Source organism: Balaenoptera physalus (genome assembly GCF_965194825.1).
Source record: "Balaenoptera physalus genome assembly, chromosome: 5".
Lineage (NCBI taxonomy): Eukaryota > Metazoa > Chordata > Mammalia > Artiodactyla > Balaenopteridae > Balaenoptera > Balaenoptera physalus.
In genome coordinates this window covers 14,699,987-14,722,943 of record NC_138884.1, presented here as the reverse complement: position 1 = coordinate 14,722,943, position 22,957 = coordinate 14,699,987, and the positions used below count along the sequence as shown (strand labels likewise).

General features: G+C 36.0%; 1 protein-coding gene across 9 annotated transcripts in view; it reads left to right on the top strand.

The window, feature by feature from the left end:
• The window catches only part of HPGDS (hematopoietic prostaglandin D synthase), a 159,037-nt gene that overhangs the window by 53,489 nt on the left and 82,591 nt on the right, over positions 1-22,957 (top strand). For 5 of the 9 annotated variants that reach the window (XM_082461877.1, XM_082461869.1, XM_082461861.1 and 2 more), the window contains exons 2-3: positions 12,667-12,703; positions 15,858-15,936. The exons of 2 other annotated variants lie outside the window; for them this stretch is intronic. In XM_082461877.1, coding sequence (XP_082318003.1) covers positions 15,886-15,936 — 51 coding nt within the window. In that variant the 5' untranslated portion in view covers positions 12,667-12,703; positions 15,858-15,885. Of the gene's footprint in view, positions 1-12,666; positions 12,704-15,857; positions 15,937-18,955; positions 19,150-22,957 lie in introns of those variants that run through there. 2 more of the 9 variants (XM_082461875.1, XM_082461870.1) reach the window with 2 other exon arrangements.

Sequence of the window (22,957 nt, the reverse complement as noted above, 5' to 3'; positions counted from 1 at the left end):
CAGTGTCACCAATGCCAATATCATATGGGATTAAGTCCTATGAACACCAAAGATTATCTTTATGCTTATTAATGGCCCATACCTTGAAGATATTGCTTTCCCAGCCTTCCCCTTTGACTACCTACTTGGTCACATCTTAAAAGAAATATTGGAAGCTAAAAACTATGTATTCTATTAGTGAGTATATTAATGATGTCACTGTAATATGTGTATTGTTAGTTTAAAAAAATTGTAGTACTAAAAATGGAGCTACCATATGACCCAGCAATCCCACTCCTAGGCATATATCGAGAGAAAAGCATAATTCGAAAGGATGCATGCACCCTGATGTTCATTGCAGCACTATTTACAATAGCCAGGACATGGAAGCAACCTAAATGTCCATCAACAGAGGAGTGGATAAAGAAGATGTGGTACATATATACAATGGAATATTACTCAGCCATAAAAAGGAACGAAATTGTGCCATTTGCAGAAACGTGGATGGACCTAGAGACTGTCACACATAGTGAAGTAAGTCAGAAAGAGAAAAACAAATATCATATAATATTGCTTATATATGGAATCTATAAAAATGATACAGATGAACTTATTTGCAAAGCAGAAATACAGACACAGATGTAGAGAACAAACATATGGATACCAAGGGGAGAGGGGGAGTGGGATGAATTGGGAGATTGGGATTGACATAAATACACTATTATGTATAAAATAGATAACGAATGAGAACCTACTACTTAGTGTAGGGAACCCTACTCAATGATCTGTGGTGACCTAAATGGGAAGGAAATCTAAAAAAGAGTGGATATATGTATACATATAACTAATTCACTTTGCTGTACAGCAGAAACTAACACAACATTGTAAAGCAACTCTACTCCAATAAAAATTAATTTTAAAAATAGTAGTAATCATTTTAATTTCAGCAACACATTTTCCTTCCCTTTCTAGATCTAAAGTTGTAATCAGGGGTGCATAATATATTAAATTGTTAGTTAGGAGTTAATTTGGTTATGAAACAGGGGAAAATCCTTGTGTGGAACAATAGAGTTATTAGGCTAATTATTTAGAACTCAGATTTTGGACTCAAAGAGAGGTGGGTTTGAATATATTGCTACACATTTAGTAGCTATGTGACACTGGATAAACATCTTAAGTTCTCCAGCCTCAGTTTCCTCACCTGAAAATTGGAGATAAAAACAGTATGTATCTTTAAGTGTTTTTGTAAATATTAAATGTGATAATTTATGTAACATGATTAATACATTAATTAAATAGTTATTTCTTAGTAACATCATTGGCCTTATTAACAGATTATAACTGATTGAGCTAAATATCAAATACTCTGGTGATTTTTGCTCTGGTGCTTGTGTTTCATAAAAACTACAAAAACATTTGTATGAAAATCAGTGAGGAAACAGCAGACTTGTACAAAATGTAGATCAGATATGATTGGGCATGTTCAGGGTGGTATGGCCATAGACAACAATATAAATCAAAGGACCTAACAGACATATTCAGAACAGTCCAACAGCAGCAGAGTACACATTCTTTTCAAGTGCACATGGAACATTCACCAGGATAGAACATGTCAGGCAGCAAAACAAGTCTTAACAAACTTAGGAAGACCGAAGTCATATCAAGTATCTTTTCTGACCACAATGGTATGAAACTAGACATCAGTAATAGGAAGAAAATTGGAAAATTCATAGATATATGGAAATTAAAAACCCACTCTAAACAACCAATAGGTCAAAAAAGAAATCAAAAGGGAAATCAAAAATATCTTGAGACAAATGAAAATGGAAACACAATATACCAAAATTCATGGGATGCACCAAAAGCAGGTCTAAGAGGGAAGTTCATAGCAATAAATGCCTACACTAAGCAAAAAGACAATCTCAAATAAACAAAGTAACTTTACACCTCATTGAACTAGAAGAAGAAGAACAAACTAAACCCAAAGTTAACAGAAGGAAGGAAATAATAAAGATCAGAGTAGAAAGAAATGAAATTAGACTAGAAAAACAATAGAAAAGATCAATGAAACTAGGAGTTGGTTTTTTGAAAGGATAAACAAAGTTGACAAACTTCAGTTGGACTAACAGAGAAAGAAAAAGGGAAGACTCAAACAAATAAAATTATAAATGAAAGAGGAGACATTACAGCCAACACCACAGAAATACAGAGGATAATAAGAGAGTATTATGAACAATTATATGCCAACAAATAGAAGAAATGGATAAATTCCTAAAAACATAAGACCTACAAAGACTGAATGATGAAGAAATAAAAGATCTAAATAGACCAATGATGAGTAAGGAGATTGAATCAGTATTCAAAAATCTCACCAAAAATAAAATCCCAGGACCTGATGGCATCACTGGTGAATTCTACCAAACACTTAAAGAAAAATTAATACCAACCCTTCTCAGACTCATCCAAAAAACTGAAGAGAACACTTCCAATATCATTTTACAAGACCAGCCTTAGTCTGATACCAAAACCAGACAAGGACACTACAAGAAAACAAAATTACAGGCCAATATCCCTCATGAACATAGATGCAAAAGTCTTCAATAATGTACTAGGAAACTGAATTCAATAGCACAGTAAAAGGATTATACACCATGATCAAATGGGATTTGCTCCAGGGATGCAAGGACGGATCAACATACATAAATCAATAAATGTACTATACCACATTAAAAGAATGAAGGATTAAAAATCATATGATCATCTCAACAGATACAGGAAAATCATTTGACAACAGCGTTTCATGATAAAAAACTCTTAGCAAGACAGAGGACCTTCAAGATGGCTGAGGAGTAAGAAGTAAAGATCACCTTCCTCCCCACAAATACATGAAAAATACATCTACATGTGGAACAACTCCCACAGAACACCTACTGAATGCTGGCAGAAGACCCCAGACTTCCCAAACAGAAAGAAACTCCCCACGTACCTGGCCGTGTGGGTGACAGGGTCTTGGTGCTCCGGCAGGGTGTCAGGCCTGAGCCTCTGAGGTGGGAGAGCCGTGTTCAGGACACTGGACCACCAGAGACCTCCCAGCCCCACGTAATATCAATCGGCAAGAGCTCTCCCAGAGATCTCTGTCTCAACACTTAAGACCCAGCTCCACTGAATGACCAGCAAGCTCCACTGCTGGACACCCCATGTCAAACAACTAGCAAGAGAGGAACACAACCCCACCCATTAGCAGAGAGGCTGCCTAAAATCTCACTAAGATCACAAACACCCCAAAACACACCACCGGACATGGTCCTGCCCACCAGAAAGATCCAGCCTCATCCACCACAACACAGGCACCAGTCTCCTCCACCAGGAAGCCTACACAACCCACTGAACCAACCTTACCTACTGGGGGCAGACATCAAAAACAACGGGAACTACGAACCAGCAGCCTGAGAAAAGGAGACCCCAAACACAGTAAGTTAAGCAAAATGAGAAGACAGAGAAATACATAGCAGATGAAGGAGAAAGGTAAAAACCCACCAGACCAAACAAATGAAGAGGAAATAGGCATCTAGCTGAAAAAGAATTCAGAGTAATGATAGTAAAGATGATCCAAAATCTTGGAAATAGAATGGAGAAAATACAAGAAATGATTAACAGGGACCTAGAAGGCCTAAAGAGCAAACAAACAATTATGAACAACACAGTACATGAAATTAAAAATTCTCTATAAGGAATCAATAGCAGAATAACTGAGGTAGAAGAATGGATAAGTGACCTGGAAGACAGAATGGTAGAATTCACGGCCACAGAACAGAATAAAGAAAAAAGAATGAAAAGAATTCAGGACAGTCTCAGAGACCTCTGGGACAACATTAAACACACCAACATTCGAATTATAGGGGTCCCAGAAGAAGAAGAGAAAAAGAAAGGGACTGAGAAAATATTTGAAGAGATTATAGTTGAAAACTTCCCTAATATGGGTAAGGAAATCGTCAATCAAGTCCAGAAAGCACAGAGAGTCCCATACAGGATAAATCCAAGGAGAAACACCCCAAGACACATATTAATCAAACTATCAAAAATTAAATACAAAGAAAAAATATTAAAGCAGCAAGGGAAAAGCAACAAATAACATACTAGGGAATCCCCATAAGATTAACAGCTGATCTTTCAGCAGAAACTCTGCAAGCCAGAAGGGAGTGGCAGGACATATTTAAAGTGATGAAAGGGAAAACCTAAAACCAAGACTACTCTACCCAGCAAGGATCTCATTCAGATTTGACAGAGAAATTAAAACCTTTACAGACAGACCAAAACTAAGAGAATTCAGCACCACCAAACCAGTTTTACAACAAATTTTAAAGGAACTTCTCTAGGCAGGAAACATAAGAGAAGGAAAAGATCTACAAAAACAAACCCAAAACAATTAATAAACCGGTAGTAAGAACATATATATCAATAATTACCTTAAATGTAAATGGATTAAATGCTCCAACCAAAAGACATAGACTGGCTGAATGGATACAAAAACAAGACCCATATATATGCTGTCTACAAGAGACCCACTTCAGACGTAGGGACACATACAGACTGAAAGTGAGGGGATAGAAAAAGATATTCAATGCAAATGGAAATCAAAAGAAAGCTGGAGTAGCAATTCTCATATCAGACAAAATAGACTTTAAAATAAAGATTATTACAAGAGACAAAGAAGGACACTACATAATGATCAAGGGATCAATCCAAGAAGAAGATATAACAATTGTAAATATTTATGCACCCAACATAGGAGCACCACAATACATAAGGCAAATGCTAACAGCCATAAAAAGGGAAATCGACAGTAACACAATCATAGTAGGGGACTTTAACACCCCACATTCACCAATGGACAGATCATCCAAAACGAAAATAAATAAGGAAACACAAGCTTTAAATGATGCATTAAACAAGATGGATTAATTGATATCTATAGGACATTCCATCCAAAAACAACAGAATACACTTCTCAAGTGCTCATGGAACATTCTCCAGGATAGATCATATCTTGGGTCACAAATCAAGCTTTGGTAAATTTAAGAAAATTGAACTCGTATCAAGTATCTTTTCTGACCACAACACTATGAGACTAGATATATCAATTAGAGGGAAAAAACCTGTAAAAATACAAAAACATGGAGGCTAAACAATATGCTATTAAATAACCAGAGATCACTGAAGAAATCAAAGAGGAAATCAAAAAACACCTAGAAACAAATGACAATGAAAACACGATGGCCCAAAACCTATGGGATGCATCAAAAGCTGTTCTAAGAGGGAAGTTTATAGCAATACAATCCTACCTCAAGAAACAAGAAAAATCACAAATAAACAACCTAACGTTACACCTAAAGCAATTAGAGAAAGAAGAACAACAAAAAAAAAACCCCAAAGTTAACAGAAGGAAAGAAATCATAAAGATCAGAACAGAAATAAATGAAAAAGAATTGAAGGAAACAATAGCAAAGATCAAGAAAACTAAAAGCTGGTTCTTTGAGAAGATAAACAAAATTGATAAACCATTAGCCAGACTCATCAAGAAAAAAAGGGAGAGACTCAAGTTAATAGAATTAGAAATGAAAAAGGAGAAGTCTCAACTGACCTTGCAGAAATACAAAGGATCATGAGAGATTACTACAAGCAACTATATGCCAATAAAATGGACAACCTAGAAGAAATGGACAAATTCTTAGAAAAGCACAACGTTCTGAGACTGAACCAGAAAGACATAGAAAATACAAAGAGACCAATCACAAGCACTGAAATTGAAACTGTGATTTAAAGTCTTCCAACAAACAAAAGCCCAGGACCGATGGCTTCACAGGCGAATTCTATCAAACATTTAGAAAAGAGCTAACACCTATCCTTCTCAAACTCTTTCAAGATATAGCAGAGGGAGGAACACTCCCAAACTCATTCTACGAGGCCACCATCACCCTGATTCCAAAATCAAAGATGTCATAAAAAAAGAAAACTACATACCAATATCACTGATGAGTATAGATGCAAAAATCCTCAACAAAATACTAGGAAACAGAATCCAACAGCACATTAAAAGGATCATACACCATGATCAAGTGGAGTTTATCCCAGAATGCAAGGATTCTTCAATTTACGCAAATCATTCAATGTGATACACCATATTAACAAACTGAAGGAGAAAAACCATATGATCATTGCAATAGATGCAGAGAAAGCTTTCGACAAGATTCAACACCCATTTATGATAAAAACTCTCCAGAAAGTAGACATAGAGGGAACTTACCTGAACATAATAAAGGTCATATATGACAAACCCACAGCCAACATCATTCTCAATGATGAAAAACTGAAACCATTTCCACTAAGATCAGGAACAAGACAAGGTTGCCCACTCTCACCACTATTATTTAACATAGTTGTGGAAGTTTTAGCCACAGCAATCAGAGAAGAAAAAGAAATAAAAAGAATCCAAATTGGAAAAGAAGAGGTAAAACTGTCACTGTTTGCAGATGACATGATAGTATACATAGAGAATCCTAAAGATGCTACCAGAAAACTACTAGAGCTAATCAATGAATCTGGTAAAGTTGCAGGATACAAAATTAATGCACAGAAATCTCTTGCAATCTTATACACTAATGATGAAAAATCTGAAAGAGAAATTAAGGAAACACTCCCATTTACCATTGCAACAAAAAGAATAAAATACCTAGGAATAAACCTACCTAAGGAGACAAAAGACCTGTATGCAGAAAACTATAAGACACTGATGAAAGAAATTAAAGATGATACAAACAGATGGAGAGATATACCATGCTCTTGGATTGGAAGAATCAACATTGTGAAAATGACTCTGCTACCCAAAGCAATCTACAGATTCAATGCAATCCCTATCAAACTACCAATGGCATTTATCACAGAACTAGAACAAAAAATTTCACAATTTGTATGGAAACACAAAAGACCCCAAATATCCAAAGCAATCTTCAGAAAGCAAAATGGAGCTGAAGGAATCAGGCTCCCTGACTTCAGACTATACTACAAAGCTACAGTAATCAAGACAGTATGGTACTGGCACAAATACAGAAATATAGATCAATGGAACAAGATAGAAAGCCCAGAGATAAACCCACACACATATGGTCACCTTATATTTGATAAAGAAGGCAAGAATATACAATGGAGAAAAGACAGCCTCTTCAATAAGTGGTGCTGGGAAAACTGGACAGCTACATGTAAAAGAATGACATTAGAACACTCCCTAAAACCATACACAAAAATAAACTCAAAATGGATTAAAGACCTAAATGTAAGGCCAGACACCATAAAACTCTTAGAGGAAAACACAGGCACAACACTCTATGACATAAATCACAACAAGATCCTTTTTGACCTACCTCCTAGAGGAATGGAAATAAAAGCAAAAATAAACAAATGGGACTTAATGAAACTTAAAAGCTTTTGCGTAGCAAAGGAAACCATAAACAAGACCAAAAGACAACCCTCAGAATGGGAGAAAATATTTGCAAATGAATCAACTGACAAAGGATTAATCTCCAAAATATACAAGCAGCTCATGTAGCTCAAGATGAAAAAAACAAACAACCCAATCCAAATATTGGCAGGAATCTAAATAGACATCTCTCCAAAGAAGATACACAGATGGCCAACAAACACGTGAAAGGATCCTCAACATCGCTAGTCATTAGAGAAATGCAAATCAAAACTACAGTGAGGTATCACCTCACACCAGTCAGAATGGCCATCATCAAAATGTCTACAAACAATAAATGCCAGAGGGAGTGTGGAGAAAAGGGAACCCTCTTGCACTGTTGGTGAGAATGTAAACTGATACAGCCACTATGGAGGACAGTATGGAGGTTCCTTAAAAAACTAAAAATAGAACTACCATATGACCCAGCAATCCCACTACTGGGCATATACCCTGAGAAAACCATAATTCAAAAAGAGTCATGTACCCCAATGTTCATTGCAGCACTATTTACAATAGCCAGGACATGGAAGCAACCTAAGTGTCCACCAACAGATGGATGGATAAAGAAGATGTGGCACATATATACAATGGAATATTACTCAGCCATAAAAAGAAACGAAACTGAGTTATTAGTAGTGAGGTAGATGGACCTAGAGTCTGTCATACAGAGTGAAGTAAGTCAGAAAGAGAAAAACAAATACCGTACGCTAACACATATATATGGAATTTAAAAAATAAAAAAGAAAAAAATGGTTCTGAAGAACCTAGGGGCAGGACAGGAGTAAAGACGCAGATGTAGAGAATGGACATGAGGACACGGGGAGGGGGAAGGGTAAGCTGGGATGAAGTGAGAGCGTGGCATGGACATATATACACTACCAAATGTAAAATAGATAGCTAGTGTGAAGCAGCTGCATAGAGCAGGGAATCAGCTCGGTGCTTTGTGACCACCTAGAGGGGTAGGATAGGGAGGGTGTGAAGGAGACACATGATGGAGGGGATATGGGGATATATGTATACGTGTAGCTGATTCACTTTGTTATACAGAAGAAGCTAACACAAAAATGTAAAGCAATTATACTCCAATAAAGATGGTTAAAAAAAAAAAAACTCTTAACAAATTAGGTATAAAAGGAATGTACATCAACATACTAAAGGCCATGTATGACAAGCCCAATGCTAACATCATACTCAATGGTGAAAAGCTGAAAGCTTTTCCTCTAACATCAGGAAAAAAACAAGGATGCCCAGTCTTGCCACTTTTTCTGTTCAATATAGTAGTGGAACTCTTAGAGCAATTAGGCAAGAACAAGAAATAAAAGGCATTCAGATTAGAAAGGAAAAAGTAAAAATGTCACTATTTGCAGATGATATGATATTATATGTAGAAAACTCTAAAGCATCCATAAAAACTGTTAGAACTAGTAAAAAATTTAGTAAAGTTGCAGGATACAAAATCAGCATATATAAATCAGTTGCATTTCTATACACTAAGCATGATATATCAGAAAGAGAAATTAAGAAAATAATCGCACTTACAATAGCATCAAAAAAAAATACCTAGGAATAAATTTAATCAAGGACAGGAAATATCTGTACACTGAAAACTATAAAACACTGATGAAAGAAACTGAAGATACAAATAAATGGAAAGATATCTCGTGTTCATGGATTGAAAGAATTAATATTGTGAAAACATACTACCCAAAGCAATCTAGATTCAATTCAAATCCTATTAAAATTCCAATGACGTTTTCCACAGAAATAGAAAAAAATTCTAAAATTCTTATAGAACCACAAAAACCACAACTAGCCAAAGTAATCTTGAGCAAGAAGAACATAGTTGAAGGCATCACACTTCCTGGTTTCAAAATATTCTACAAAGCTATAGTAATAAAAACAGCATGATACTGGCATAAAATCAGACATGTAGACCAATAAAACAGAATAGAGAGCCCAGAAAGAAATCCACTCACTTATGGTCAACTGATTTTCAACAAAGGTGTCAAGAACTTACAATGGGGAAAGCACAGTCTTTTCAATAAGTGCTGTGAGAAAACTAATTTTCCCATGCAGAAGATTGAAATTGGACCCTTGTCTCACTCCATATGTAGTTAGAAACTTAAATATAAGGCCTGAAATTATAAAACTATTAGAAGAAAACACAGAGAAAATGCTTTTTGACATTCGTCTGGGCAATGTGTTTTTTTTGTATATCACCTCAAAACTACAGGCAACAATAATAGACAAACGGGATTGCATCAAATTTAAAAGCTCTTCATAACCAAGGAAACAACAGAGTGAAGAAACAACATATGGATTGTGAGAAAATATTTGCAAACCATACATTTGTTAAGGGGTTAATATCCAAAATATGTAAAGAACTCAAACAACTCAATAGCAAGAAGACAAATAACTTGATTAAAAAATGGGCAACAGACTTAGATAGACACTTCTCAAAGGAAGACATGCAAATGGCCAAGAGATATATGAAAAGGTGCTCAACATCTCTAATCATCAGGAAATGCAATTCAAAACTACAATGAGATATCACCTCACTTCTGTTAGGATGTCTAGTATCAGAAAGACAAGAGATAGCAAATGGTGGCAAGGATGTAAAGAAAAGGGAATCCTTGTATACTGTCGGTGGAAATGTAAATTGGTACAGTCATTATGGACAACAGTATAGAGACTGCTCAAAAAATTAAAACAAGAACTGCCATATGACCCAGCGATCTCGCTTCTGAGTATATAACCAAAGGAAATGAAATCATGATCTTGAAGAGATATCTGTATTCCTATGTTCATTGCAGCATTATTCACACTAGCCAAGATATAGAAAAAACCCAAGTGTCCATTGATGGGTGAATGGATAAAGAAGATGTGGTATATAAATACAATGGCATGTTATTCAGCCATGAGAAAGAAGTAAATCCTGCCTTTTGTGAAAACATGTATAAACCTGGAGGACATTATGCTAAGTGAAATAAGCCAGACAGAGAAAAGCAAATACTGTATAATCTCACTTATATATGGAATGTAAAAAAAAAAAAATGTTGAACTCATAGAAACAGAGAGTCAAATAGTGGTTACCAGGGTCTGGCAGGGAGGGGAAGAGGTGGGGCAAGTGGGAAGATGTTGGTCAAAGGGTACAAAGTTGCAGTTACGTTGGATGAATAAGTCTAGACGTTAATGTACAGGCATGATGACTAAACTTAATAATACTGTATTGAACGCTGGAAATATGCTAAGAGAGTAGATTTTAGGTGAACTCATCTCACAAAAATAGTAACTATGTAAGGAGATGATATGTTAATTAACTTGACTGTAGTAATCATTTCACTATGTATTTGTACATCAAATCATCATGTTGTACAGCTTAACTATATACGGTTTTTATTTTATATTTTTTTCTTTTTCTAATTTAATTTTTGTTGGAGTATAGTTGATTTACAATGTTGTGTTAGTTTCAGGTGTACAGCAAAGTGAATCAGTTATACATATACATATATCCACTGTTTTTTAGATTCTTTTCCCATATAGGCCATAACAGAATATTGAGTAGAGTTCCTTGTGCTATACAGTAGGTCTCTATTAGTCATCTATTTTATATATAGTAGTGTGTATATGTCAATCCCAATCTCCCAATTTATCCCTCCCTCCCTTGCCCTCTGGTAACCATAAGTTTGTTTTCTACATCTGTAACTCTATTTCTGTTTTGTAGATAAGTTCATTTGCACCCTTTTTTAACTTCCATATATAAGTGATATCATATGATAATTGTCTTTCTCTGTCTGACTTACTTCACTCAAGTATGACAGTCTCTAGGTCCATCCATGTTGCTGCAAATGACATTATTTTGTTCTTTTTTATGGCTGACTAATATTCCATTGTATATATGTACCACATCTTCTTTATCCAATCCTCTGTTATCTAAACCAAGTCTTCCCAGTGCCTTTCAATGAGGATAACCCACTCAGTGTCTAAACTGAGCAAAATCTTTCCAGTCCTTCCACTAAGGATAACCCAGGTACCTCTTCTTGAAACTAAGTTTCAAGGATAACCTATTACTCCACAGAATAAAACTTAGGATCATCAACAAATAATGGGAGATCCTAGAACCAGGAGAGAGTCACCCAAATTCACCTGGACTCCCCGAGGACGTGGATGGGCACAAGAGGCCTCTGCTTGGTACAAAGGCTCCATATCCTCGTAGAGTTAAGGCAAAGGAGAGGTCCCTTCGTTGGCTGCCGTAACTGTTGACTAAAAAATTATTCACAACCTAAGAGTTGAGAGTTATGTTTTATTCAGCAGGAATTTCTAGGACTTCAAGCCCAGGAGGCGGCATCTCAAGTAACCTTGAGAGAACTGCTTCTGGTTTTTATTTTAAAATGCATAAATAAATGAAGAAAAGAAACTGCCAAAAAAATTAGTCTGTTCACAGCACTTTGTAGTGTATCACAGAAATCAGTTAGATTTACAGGTATATAAATGGACAGATTCTTAAAATTTTTCTTGCAAAGTTATTAGTATTTTGCTCTAATAGTTACCTTGAATAGAATTTTATCACTTTTACAAATATACTCTTTCAAAACTTTGATTACAAATGTAGGAACATTTTGACATAAATCTTAATGAATACCCAATATGGGGATCCAGTACTCATTTACTTTAAGTTGTTGTTAATATCAGACACTTGCCTTCTCTACCCAATTATACATTCTCTTAGTTACAGAATCCTTGGATACAAGTGTGACTGAAATCAGGGAATTAAAAAAATTATTATTTAAGGGGCCTTGTAAACTGCAAACAAATAAGATGCTATTCTTAAGATTATATACATTTATCTCTACACATTTTTGGTACTGTGGATAGTTCAGCTTGTGAAACAATAAATATTAACACTAAAATAGGTATTCAACATTACTAAAGCCGAATGATAAGTGGATATAGACATGCTTGTTAAAAACACCAGCTGAGTTCTAATTCTTAGGTACTTGTTAACTTCTCATCAGTTTCTGATGTTGATGTCTGCTGATTGCACTGCTGTTGATTGAGGTTCTGTGATTTACACAGCAGTCTGAACACAGTGATGATATTGATTCAGAAGGTTAATTTGTATTTGTTAGATAAAGGTTAGAATACTAAATGATTTTCAAACTGTGTTTCAGGGAACCCCTGCAGAAGCTGCCCAGAGGGAGGATAAATGTGAGGATATTTCATCTCCCCCAAACATAACAGCTTTACTTTGTAGATTTCCTTCCTTCTTCCCTTCCTCCCTCCCTCCCTCCCTCTCTCCCTCCCTCCCTTCCTTCCTTCCATTTAAGCTTTCATTACAGGGGCTTCCCTGGCGGCGCAGTGGTTAAGAATTGCCTGGCAATGCAGGGGACACGGGTTCGAGCCCTGATCCGGGAAGATCCCACATGCTGAGGAGCAATTAAGCCCGTGTGCCACAACTACCGAGCCTGCGCTCTAGAGCCCACGAGCCACAACTACTGAAGCCCACGCGCTTAGAGCCTGTGCTCCGCAACAAGAGAAGCCACTGCAATGAGAAGCCCGTGCACGGCAATGAAGAGTAGCCCCCGCTTGCCACAACTGGAGAAAGCCTATGTACAACAATGAAGACACAACACAGCCAAAAATAAAAATAAATTAAATAAATTTTAAAAAAAAGATTTGATTTCAGCAAGTTTCCAGGGTCAAAAACTAGTTTGAAAAGTCTATTATAGATAGGTAACAGTAACAAAAAATAACATGAGATGTTATTGAGCACTAATTCACTATGTTTTAGACACTTTTTAATGTAATGGGGAAAAAATGTGGCTGTATAACATAAAGTGAAGAAAGCAGGACATAAAACTAAATGCAAAATGTTCCCTTTTTTGTGTACACACACACACACACACACACACACACACACACACACACACACACACACACATATTAAAAAGGGCTAGAAAGAAATGCCAATATATTAACTGTGATTATATCTGGGAGGTGGGATGTTATGGTAGATTTACATTTTCTTTCTTTCTAAATTTTCTGCAATAAACATGCACCAATTTTATAATCTGAAGGAATAGATGTTTCTGAAAATTACTCATTTCTTGCAAAACTATATTAAAATATTTCAATAACAATCTTTTGTATTTTTGTTTAAATTTAGTATATATTTTCAAAGAGTCTTCATTTAACAAATTTTTTCATGTGATTTTAACTTTTAAGATATTTTTGTTTGCCCATAAATTTCTTAACTTTACTAGATAATATTCTAGTAATGCAGATTTTCCATGTTTTGAAATATAAATATATGAAAAATGAGTGACTTTCCCTATAAATAGAGCAGGAAGAAATAAAAATTACTAATCACTTTAGCATAATTTAATGAAGCAAATGTACAGCCTTTCTAAAATAATTAATTAATTTATTTATTTTTTGGCTGTGTTGGGTCTTCGTTGCTGTGCACGGGCTTTCTCCAGTTGCGGTGAGCAGGGGCTACTCTTTGTTGCGCTGCGTGGGCTTCTCATTGCGGTGGCTTCTCTTGTTGCAGAGCACGGGCTGTAGGCGCATGGGCTTCAGTAGCTGTGGCATGGGGGCTCAATAATTATGGCTCACGGGCTCTAGAGCGCAGGCTCAGTAGTTGTGACTCACGGGCTTAGTTCCTCCGCAGCATGTGGGATCTTCCCGAACGAGGCCTCAAACCCGTGTCCGCTGCATTGGCAGGCGGATTCTTAACCACTGCGCCAGCAGTGCAACCTTTCTTGTATCTTATTTATGCTCATCTAATTCCACAAAGAACTCACTAAGTAGAGTCTGTATCATCTTCTTGCTGTTTTACTAAATCTTTTCAAATTTTTTACTGCCACTTCTCTTTGATTAGACTTTCTACAAAAGTTTTAAATTTTGAGGGAGAAACCAAGCCATTAACTTTGAGAGGGATAATGAGAAAAATACGTTGCTTCAATTTACATGTAAAGTTTTATTTACTTGTACTTCATTGAAATGCAACACTTGTTTTGCAAATAAAAAGAGTACTCATGATTTTATTTAGTGAGAAAACTCCCCAAAAAGAAATATGTCAGTGTCTTGAAAAAATAAATCTATTTAAAGGCATACTTAAAACATCTGTATCTTCATCGGTTCCAGGAGAATGATGGATTAGATGCAAAATATTCCTTAAAAATGCCCTGATGTATTCAAAAGAATAATTTTGTCCATTGCCAACCTCAAACTAGATGACTGGAATTAGTCATCAAAGCTATAGGACAGATAACAGGGTGTAGACCAGAGACAGCTAAGTCAGCACATCTCCTGATCAAGCTTGGCTTTTAGGAACAAGAAGATCATCATTAAAGGGAAAAGTCAGTGCCTGGAATATGAGGAAATGTTATTTCTGTGCCTTCTGTCCAAAATGTTACATGTAATATTGGGTATGCCTGGTAAGGCTCAGCAGATGTCAGCTCCATCTTTATGGTCATAGAAAACATAGCTGCTTGAATATTTTTATGACTGATTTTGTTCCAAATGGCAGAGAAACACAAATTAAACTTTATATCTATTTTTTTTTTTGTACACAAATCTTTGTGTGGAAATGCGTTTTTATTTATCTTAGGTAGGTACATGAGAGTAGGATTTCTGAGTCATAAATTGACAGTGTTTTCCAACGTAGCTTTACCATTTTACATTCCTGCCAGCAATGCAAGAGCAAGATTATCCACATTTTCACCAACAACTGTTATTTTCTGCCTTTTTGATTATAGTTATAGTCATGAAAAGTGTATTACATTTAGTCAAAATCATTCAGCTATTTTGAGAGTTATTGTGGAATAGGAAAATGTGAATGCTGTGGATTGAAACTCTATTACTTTGATATATGTGTGTGTCTGTGTTTATGTATATATGTGATAGATCATTGAGATTATTTAACTTATAAAAATAATACCAAGTTTCTGAAAATAGAGTACAGTAAGTCCCCTATATATGAACCTTCAAGTTGCGAACTTTCAAAGATGCGAACGTACGTTCACATGTCCAATCACGTAAGTTAGTTCATGTGTCTGGCGTACATTATCACATGCATGCATCCTCTACAGGTGGTTGTGCTTTTGTGTACTTTACTGTACAGTACTGTATAGAGTACAGTACTACAGTATCATTATTTCAAGCCCAGGATGTCTGGAAGCAAACGTAAAAGCAGTGGTGATGTAGCTGGTACTGCTAAGAAGGGCCAAACGATAACGATGGAAACAAAAGTGAAAATAATTGAGAGAGTGGAGTGAGACGAAAAGATATCTTGCCCTCCCTCTCCTATTGCTGATTATCCTTCAGCTCTACCATCTCCCACCTCCTCTCCCTCCTTTAGTTAGTAACTCTTCTTGCCTGTTCACTCGATGCCAGCCCCTGTATGCCAGCTGTTGTACTGTACTACTGTATTTTTCAAGGTAAGATTTTAAATGTTTTCTTTATTTTTTGTGTTTGTTTTTTATGTATTATTTGTGCGAAAAGTATTATAAACCTATTATAGTACAGTACTATATAGCCGATTGTGTTTGGTACCTAGGCTAACTTTGCTGGACTTAGGAACAAATTGGACTTATTACTAAGGCGCTCTTGGAACAGAACTCGTTCATATGTAGGGGACTTACTATATAATATACCCAAAGTTAGAATTATATGCTTCATGTTTTTCTAGTAATATGAGAAAACTAAACTTCAATAGTTTTCTGTTTTATAGTTTCTTCTCTCCAACTGTAGCCTAAATCAAAAAGGGAAACTGTAGGTTTTAAATGATGTGAAATACTATTGTAAGGCCAAAATCCTTACTGTTTTAATACCAAAAATCTTTGTTCAAAGCATGAACCTAAATAACATTTTGGAAAAGAGAATAAATGTATTATCCATTGTTATTCAAAATAATATTACTGTTTAATATATTTTCCAGACTAAATCTTAGTGAACATACGGAGAGCATTTTGATATTTAGATATCATAAAGGAATTTTTTAAAACCTAAGTTTAAGAATGGAAGGTTTTAATGTCTAAACCTTCATAATGAAGTATAACTGGGAACTCATATCACTGAAGAAATGTTATATGACGCTAACTATAAGCGTCACAACGTGATCCAAAAGCTGTAAGTGCAGGAGTCTAATAATGATTTATATTTATCTTGTTACTAACCACAAACTACAGGACTGAATAACTAATGCAATGCATTGAACAAAGGCATTTTACGGTTTGACGAAGATCAAGATTTGGACCCCATGCAGCCACATTGTTGTAATATGTTTCTTTAACCATGTCTGTATAAAACTTTTGTTTGTAGGTATGACAGGCAAACTACAAACATCACTGGAGTTTCAAATAGTAGCTGCATAAATATTTGTTGCATGAATGTAAGTCCTAAGTAGGTAGTAGACAGATATAATTGAAACAATTTCTAGTATTTTAGGTCTGTTTATATTTTCTTGATTTCTTTATTCCATTTTATGTTGTTAATTACAGTGAATTTATGTTTCATCTTTTTCTGCTAGTGAAGTAACTTTTAACTTCTTAAAGACAAGTGCTTTTGAAAATGCATTATTAGCACTGCTTTTTCTCCTAATGCCTTTTATTTATGTTTCATATCAGAGCTTGCAAATTATTTTTTGTGCTTTGATTTTAACAACTCTATTGATAAAAGTAAGCAATATATTGTAAGTTCCATTTTATAGATAAGGAGACAGATTCAGAAATATTAAGTGAGATAAAGTTTCATTAGAACCAAAATCTTCTGATTCTCAGACAAGTTTTTTCCTAATAACAATCTAGGTCAGCATTTCTATAAATTCAATTGTGGTGATGCTTCTATTGCATCAGCCAAAAAGTTTGTTCGGGTTTTTGTAACATCTTATGGAAAAACCTGAACGAACTTTTTTGGCCAACCCAGTATATATGCCTCTAAGATTTTCTAGGTAGCCATAAGAGAGCATAATTTGGATGAAAGCCAGTAGATTTTTATATACAATAATTTTATGTGTAATTAGAAAGCAGCAAAGATATTTATGCAGGCCTTTTCTTAAACCAGGAATAAAATGTTTTTAACCACTTCTATTTCTTTAAAAATTAAAATTCACTTATTTACTATCTTGAGCTCCTCCTTCCTATGTGCTAGACAGCATGCTACAATGTAGACACATACACACAGAACACGAGCACGCACACACACAGACACACCAATGTATCATACAGTTTCCCTGCTCTCTTACTTCAGAAGCTGGTCTGTTACCACATCAGAAAGAGGCAGATGGGTGGGTGCTGAACTGAGCATCAAAGGAACCTGATTAAGAAAATGGTACTGGAAAAGGAGATCTAATATCATAAGCCAGTCTGCTCTCCTGGCGTGGTATAATTTCTGCTCAGGCAAACACTCAACAACAGCAGACAATTCAGGTTGAAGTGACAGATGTGCAGGAGAGCAGAGATAGAGAATCAGCTGTAGGCAATATTCATGTGATCCCTGCAGGCATTCACTAGAGGACTAAACGAGATTATATATGTAATGCGATTTGGGAAGGATACATCCTAGTTTTAAATAACAACGAGTTTTTTAAAAAATTTAAATCTCATATGAGGAATTGTTTAACTTACTGTGTTGTGCGCTTCTCTCTCCCTCAATCCACACCCCCTAATTCTTTTACATGTATTTCTTTTCTTCTCAAAGTTAAAGAGTTATTTTTATAAAAAAGCTAAAAATCATTCGCTCACAATTGAAGAAAGCTACTCCAAAGGCTTGAGTTCCATAAACAAGGTATTTCTCTTTAGGTGGTGGCAGCAACTTGATTTCGAGGCATAAATTCTCATATAATGGTAACACAATATACAAAAGTTTTACTGTTATGGCATTGATTGTTGGGATATTGTTTAAAATTCTAACTACATGAGAATTCTGCTTAATGAGATCCTGTGAGAGATATTTGAATCCCCAGTGCTAGGAAAAGATGTACTTGAACTAATCAACCAGAATATTTAAAATCTCATGGACACTGAATTTTGAATTCATCATATTTAGTTCTAGGAAATCGAGGAATTTTGTGGCTAAACTCCAGCATTTGAGTAAGAACCTAAGATTTCCAGTAATTAACTTCATCCTTGCCTTCATCTTACTATCCTACTTTTTCTTGCCCTGATTTTTTCTATTCATTTTATAGTCCATTGTATGCATTAGTTCTGCAAACAGTGTCAATTATTTTTAATGATATTGTACGTGTGTGTGTGCATATATACAAAATTAAATTCCATTGCAAATCTGTGGGGTAATAATTATGTTCATTTTATAATAAGGAAACTGAAGTCCGGACTTGCTGTATGTTTCACATGAACTAACTAGTTTCTAGAGAGCAATACATTCTTATTTCAGCAACGGTAAATGTTTAATAGAAATAGCCTCAACTTAGTTCTTCAGTTTGAGAAACTCCTTCAGGAAAGATGCGGACACTAAGCAGACTATTGGTGGAAAATTATCTGCCCTCCATTCCATCCCCACCTCCCACCTCTCCGATTATGCAGCCCTGAAACTGCTGCTCTGTCATCGACACAAACTACTCTTCTCCAAGCATTGTCTCCACCTGACTGATTGCAGCTCTGAGGCTCCCTAGCAGCCCAGCAGAGCCGTGGGTAAGATTCTTCCAAACCTTACAAACTTTACTCTCTAGAGGCTAGATCTGAAGTCTTTCTGCTCCTCATTGTATCTCCCAGATCATTACTGTATCCACCCACTGTCTCACAGAAAGTAACCCCACTCCTCTGAGGCTTATGCCATTTGCCCTCTATGACCAGCTCATTTTCTTTGTCAGTGTCATCTATCACTTGACTTTCTGTTGTTCATCAAACACTGTGGCACCAGACTCAGTCTTCTCTCTGTTCCAATTCCTGCCGTCATTGTAGATGGCTTCAATATCCACAGTGTTCTTTCAATACTCTGGCTTTTCATTTCCTTACCCTCCTCATCTCTATGGCCTTTTCTACTCCACCTCAGCTACCTCTTCCCATGGTCACACTCTGGATTTTTTAATCAACAAAATCACTGATTTTCCAAATCAATGATGTAGACGTTGAGCAATCGCAACCCTATCTCTCACCTTTCTGGCTTGCTTTTGCAGCTATTCCCACCTTGGTAATCCCTTGACCTCTTTGGACTCTCCAATAAAAGACCAATCCCCATATCTATATCTTTCCCTCTAGGTTTAATTTTCTTCCTATTCAGTTTATTTTCCATGGTCGATAATTTTAAGAACAATTTTGTCAATGCCATAAACTCTCGTTGCTCTGTCTTATCTCTTCTATCTGGCCAAAACCCTGCCAGTGTAATCCAACTCTTTACTTTTTCCATATATTTATATGTACAACAGAACAATTGTGGGAAAATGTCACAAGACAGGACATATCAGTACCACCAGAAATTTATGATCACCAGCTTCAACTGGGCTCTCAGCATGGCCCTGAAATCCTAGTGTGCTTTCCTAGGCAACTTGCTTTCTTGTTTGCTTAACTATTTCACATTTCTCAGTCTCCTAAATGCCTGTTATCCCATCGACCCTTTCAGCTCAGGTAATATCAAAACTATCAACTCCCGGTTACCTCCCAACCCTCACCTCTCTCCCAACATTCTTACCTGATGCATCGGAAGAGAGTACTCTTTTCTCGTCTTGGCCAGTTTTCCGTGCCCAAGAATCCTTCTCTTGCCTTTCAAGAACCTTACAGAACGGATTCTCCCTCTTCACCTGTGTCTTCAACCGCTACTCTTAATGAGGATTTCTCATCAACATTTCAATTTGATCTACTCTTTCTCAGCTTAAAAGAAAATACCCTTTCCTCAACTACATGGCACATTTTAATATTAACATTTTCAGTATCATTAACAGTATTACTATAAGTACAATGTATAAAACACTTTGAGGTACAGCCTCATCGACTTTCCTTTTCCTGTGCGCTAGAATCGAATGGCATTGTAAAATAGTTTCAAGGTTATCTAACACCCTACTGCCAGCAGGCGGCTCTGTGTCAAAAAGGGAAAAAGGAAACAAATATACGAATTGTGAGAGTACAAGCTAAGATTTGGACCCAGGTTCCTGTCATTACTACTTATTCTAGTTGTATCTTAATAGTTACCACCTGAAAGCTTTCTGCCATTTCTACTTATTTTGTTTATACCTCAGTAGTTTCCACCTGAAAGCTGTTTACTATCCAGTGAAGAGGAGGATATCCATGAAGGAGCAAACAACTAAAACACTAAAATAAATCAACAGTTCTTTCAAGGAGATTTCAAATGAGCTCCAGATCTATAATGAGATGTTGGCTTGGGCTTGAAAAAAATTTTTTGTATTTTTTAAAAATTTAATTTTATTTATTAATATAGTCAAAAAGGTGAGAGGAGAAGAAAATGGCAAGTACATTAAAAGAAACTATTGTTTTACCTTGATTTTCTGGAACTAGGGCAGAAAGAAAGGCTTTGAATATTACTCACATGTCCAGCAAATATTGACATATATTATAAAATAAACATCTGTGCACACCAATCATCCAAACAAATAGAACACTATCCAGCTCTCGAAGGATATGTGAACAAATTTCCTTTTTCCCAGAGGCAATGTTCTGATTTTCATGTTTATAATTTTTGTCATTACCTTTCTTTTTTGTTTGTTTGTTTTTTAAATTTTTGAATTTTATTTTATGTATTTTTTTATACAGCAGGTTCTTATTAGTCATCAATTTTATACACATTAGTGTATACATGTCAATCCCAATCTCCCAGTTCATCACACCCCCCCCCACCCTCCCATGGCTTTCCCCCCTTGGTGTCCGTACGTTTGTTCTCTACATCTGTGTCTCAATTTCTGCCATGCAAACCGGTTCATCTGTACCATTTTTCTAGGTTCCACATATATGCGTTAATATACGATATTTGTTTTTCTCTTTCTCACTTACTTCACTCTGTATGACAGTCTCTAGGTCCATCCACGTCTCTACAAATGACCCAATTTCGTTCCTTTTTATGGCTGACTAATATTCCATTGTATATATGTACCACTTCTTCTTTATCCATTCGTCTGTTGATGGGCATTTAGGTTGCTTCCATGACCTGGCTATTGTAAATAGTGCTGCAGTGAACATTGAGGTGCATATATCTTTTTGAATTATGGTTTTCTCTGGGTATGTGCCCAGTAGTGGGATTGCTGGGTCATATGGTAATTCTATTTTTAGTTTTTTAAGGAACCTCCATACTGTTCTCCATAGTGGCTGTATCAATTTACATTCCCACCAACAGTGCAAGAGGGTTCCCTTTTCTCCACACCCTCTCCAGCATTTGTTGTTTGTAGGTTTCCTGATGATGCACATTCTAACTGGTGTGAGCTGATACCTCATTGTAGTTTTGATTTGCATTTCTCTAATGATTAGTGATGTTGAGCAGCTTTTCATGTGCTTCTTGGCCATCTGTATGTCTTCTTTGGAGAGATGTCTATTTAGGTCTTCTGCCCATTTTTGGATTGGGTTGTTTTTTTTTTAATATTGAGCTGCATGAGCTGTTTATATATTTTAGAGATTAATCCTTTGTCCATTGATTCGTTTGCAAATATTTTCTGCCATTCTGAGGGTTGTCTTTTCGTCTTGTTTATTGTTTCCTTTGCAGTGCAAAAGCTTTGAAGTTTCATTAGGTCCCATTTGTTTATTTTTGTTTTTATTTCCATTACTCTAGGAGGTGGATCAAAAAAGATCTTGCTGTGATTTATGTCAAACAGTGTTCTTCCTATGTTTTCCTCTAAGAGTTTTATAGTGTCCCGTCTTACATAGGTCTCGAATCCATTTTGAGTTTATTTTTGTGTATGGTGTTAGGGAGTGTTCTAATTTCATTCTTTTACATGTAGCTGTCCAGTTTTCCCAGCACCACTTATTGAAGAGACTGTCTTTTCTCCATTGTATATCCCTGCCTCTTTTGTCATAGATTAGTTGACCATATGTGTGTGGGTTTATCTCTGGGCTTTCTATCTTGTTCCATTGATCTATGTTTCTGTTTTTGTGCCAGTACCATATTGTCTTGATGACTGTAACTTTGTAGTATAGTCTGAAGCCAGGGAGTCTGATTCCTCCAGCTCCGTTTTCTTCCCTCAAGACCGCTTTGGCTATTCGGGGTCTTTTGTGTCTCCACACATATTTTAAGATTTTTGTTCTGGTTCTGTAAAAAAATGCCATTGGTAATTTGATAGGGATTGCATTGAATCTGTAGATTGCTTTGGGTAGTATAGTCATTTTCACAATATTGATTCTTCCAATCCAAGAACATGTTACATCTCTCCATCTGTTGGTATCATCTTTAATTTCTTTCATCAGTGTCTTATAGTTTTCTGCATACAGGTCTTTTGTCTCCCTAGGTAGGTTTATTCCTAGGTATTTTATTCTTTTTTGTAGCAATGGTACCTGGGAGTGT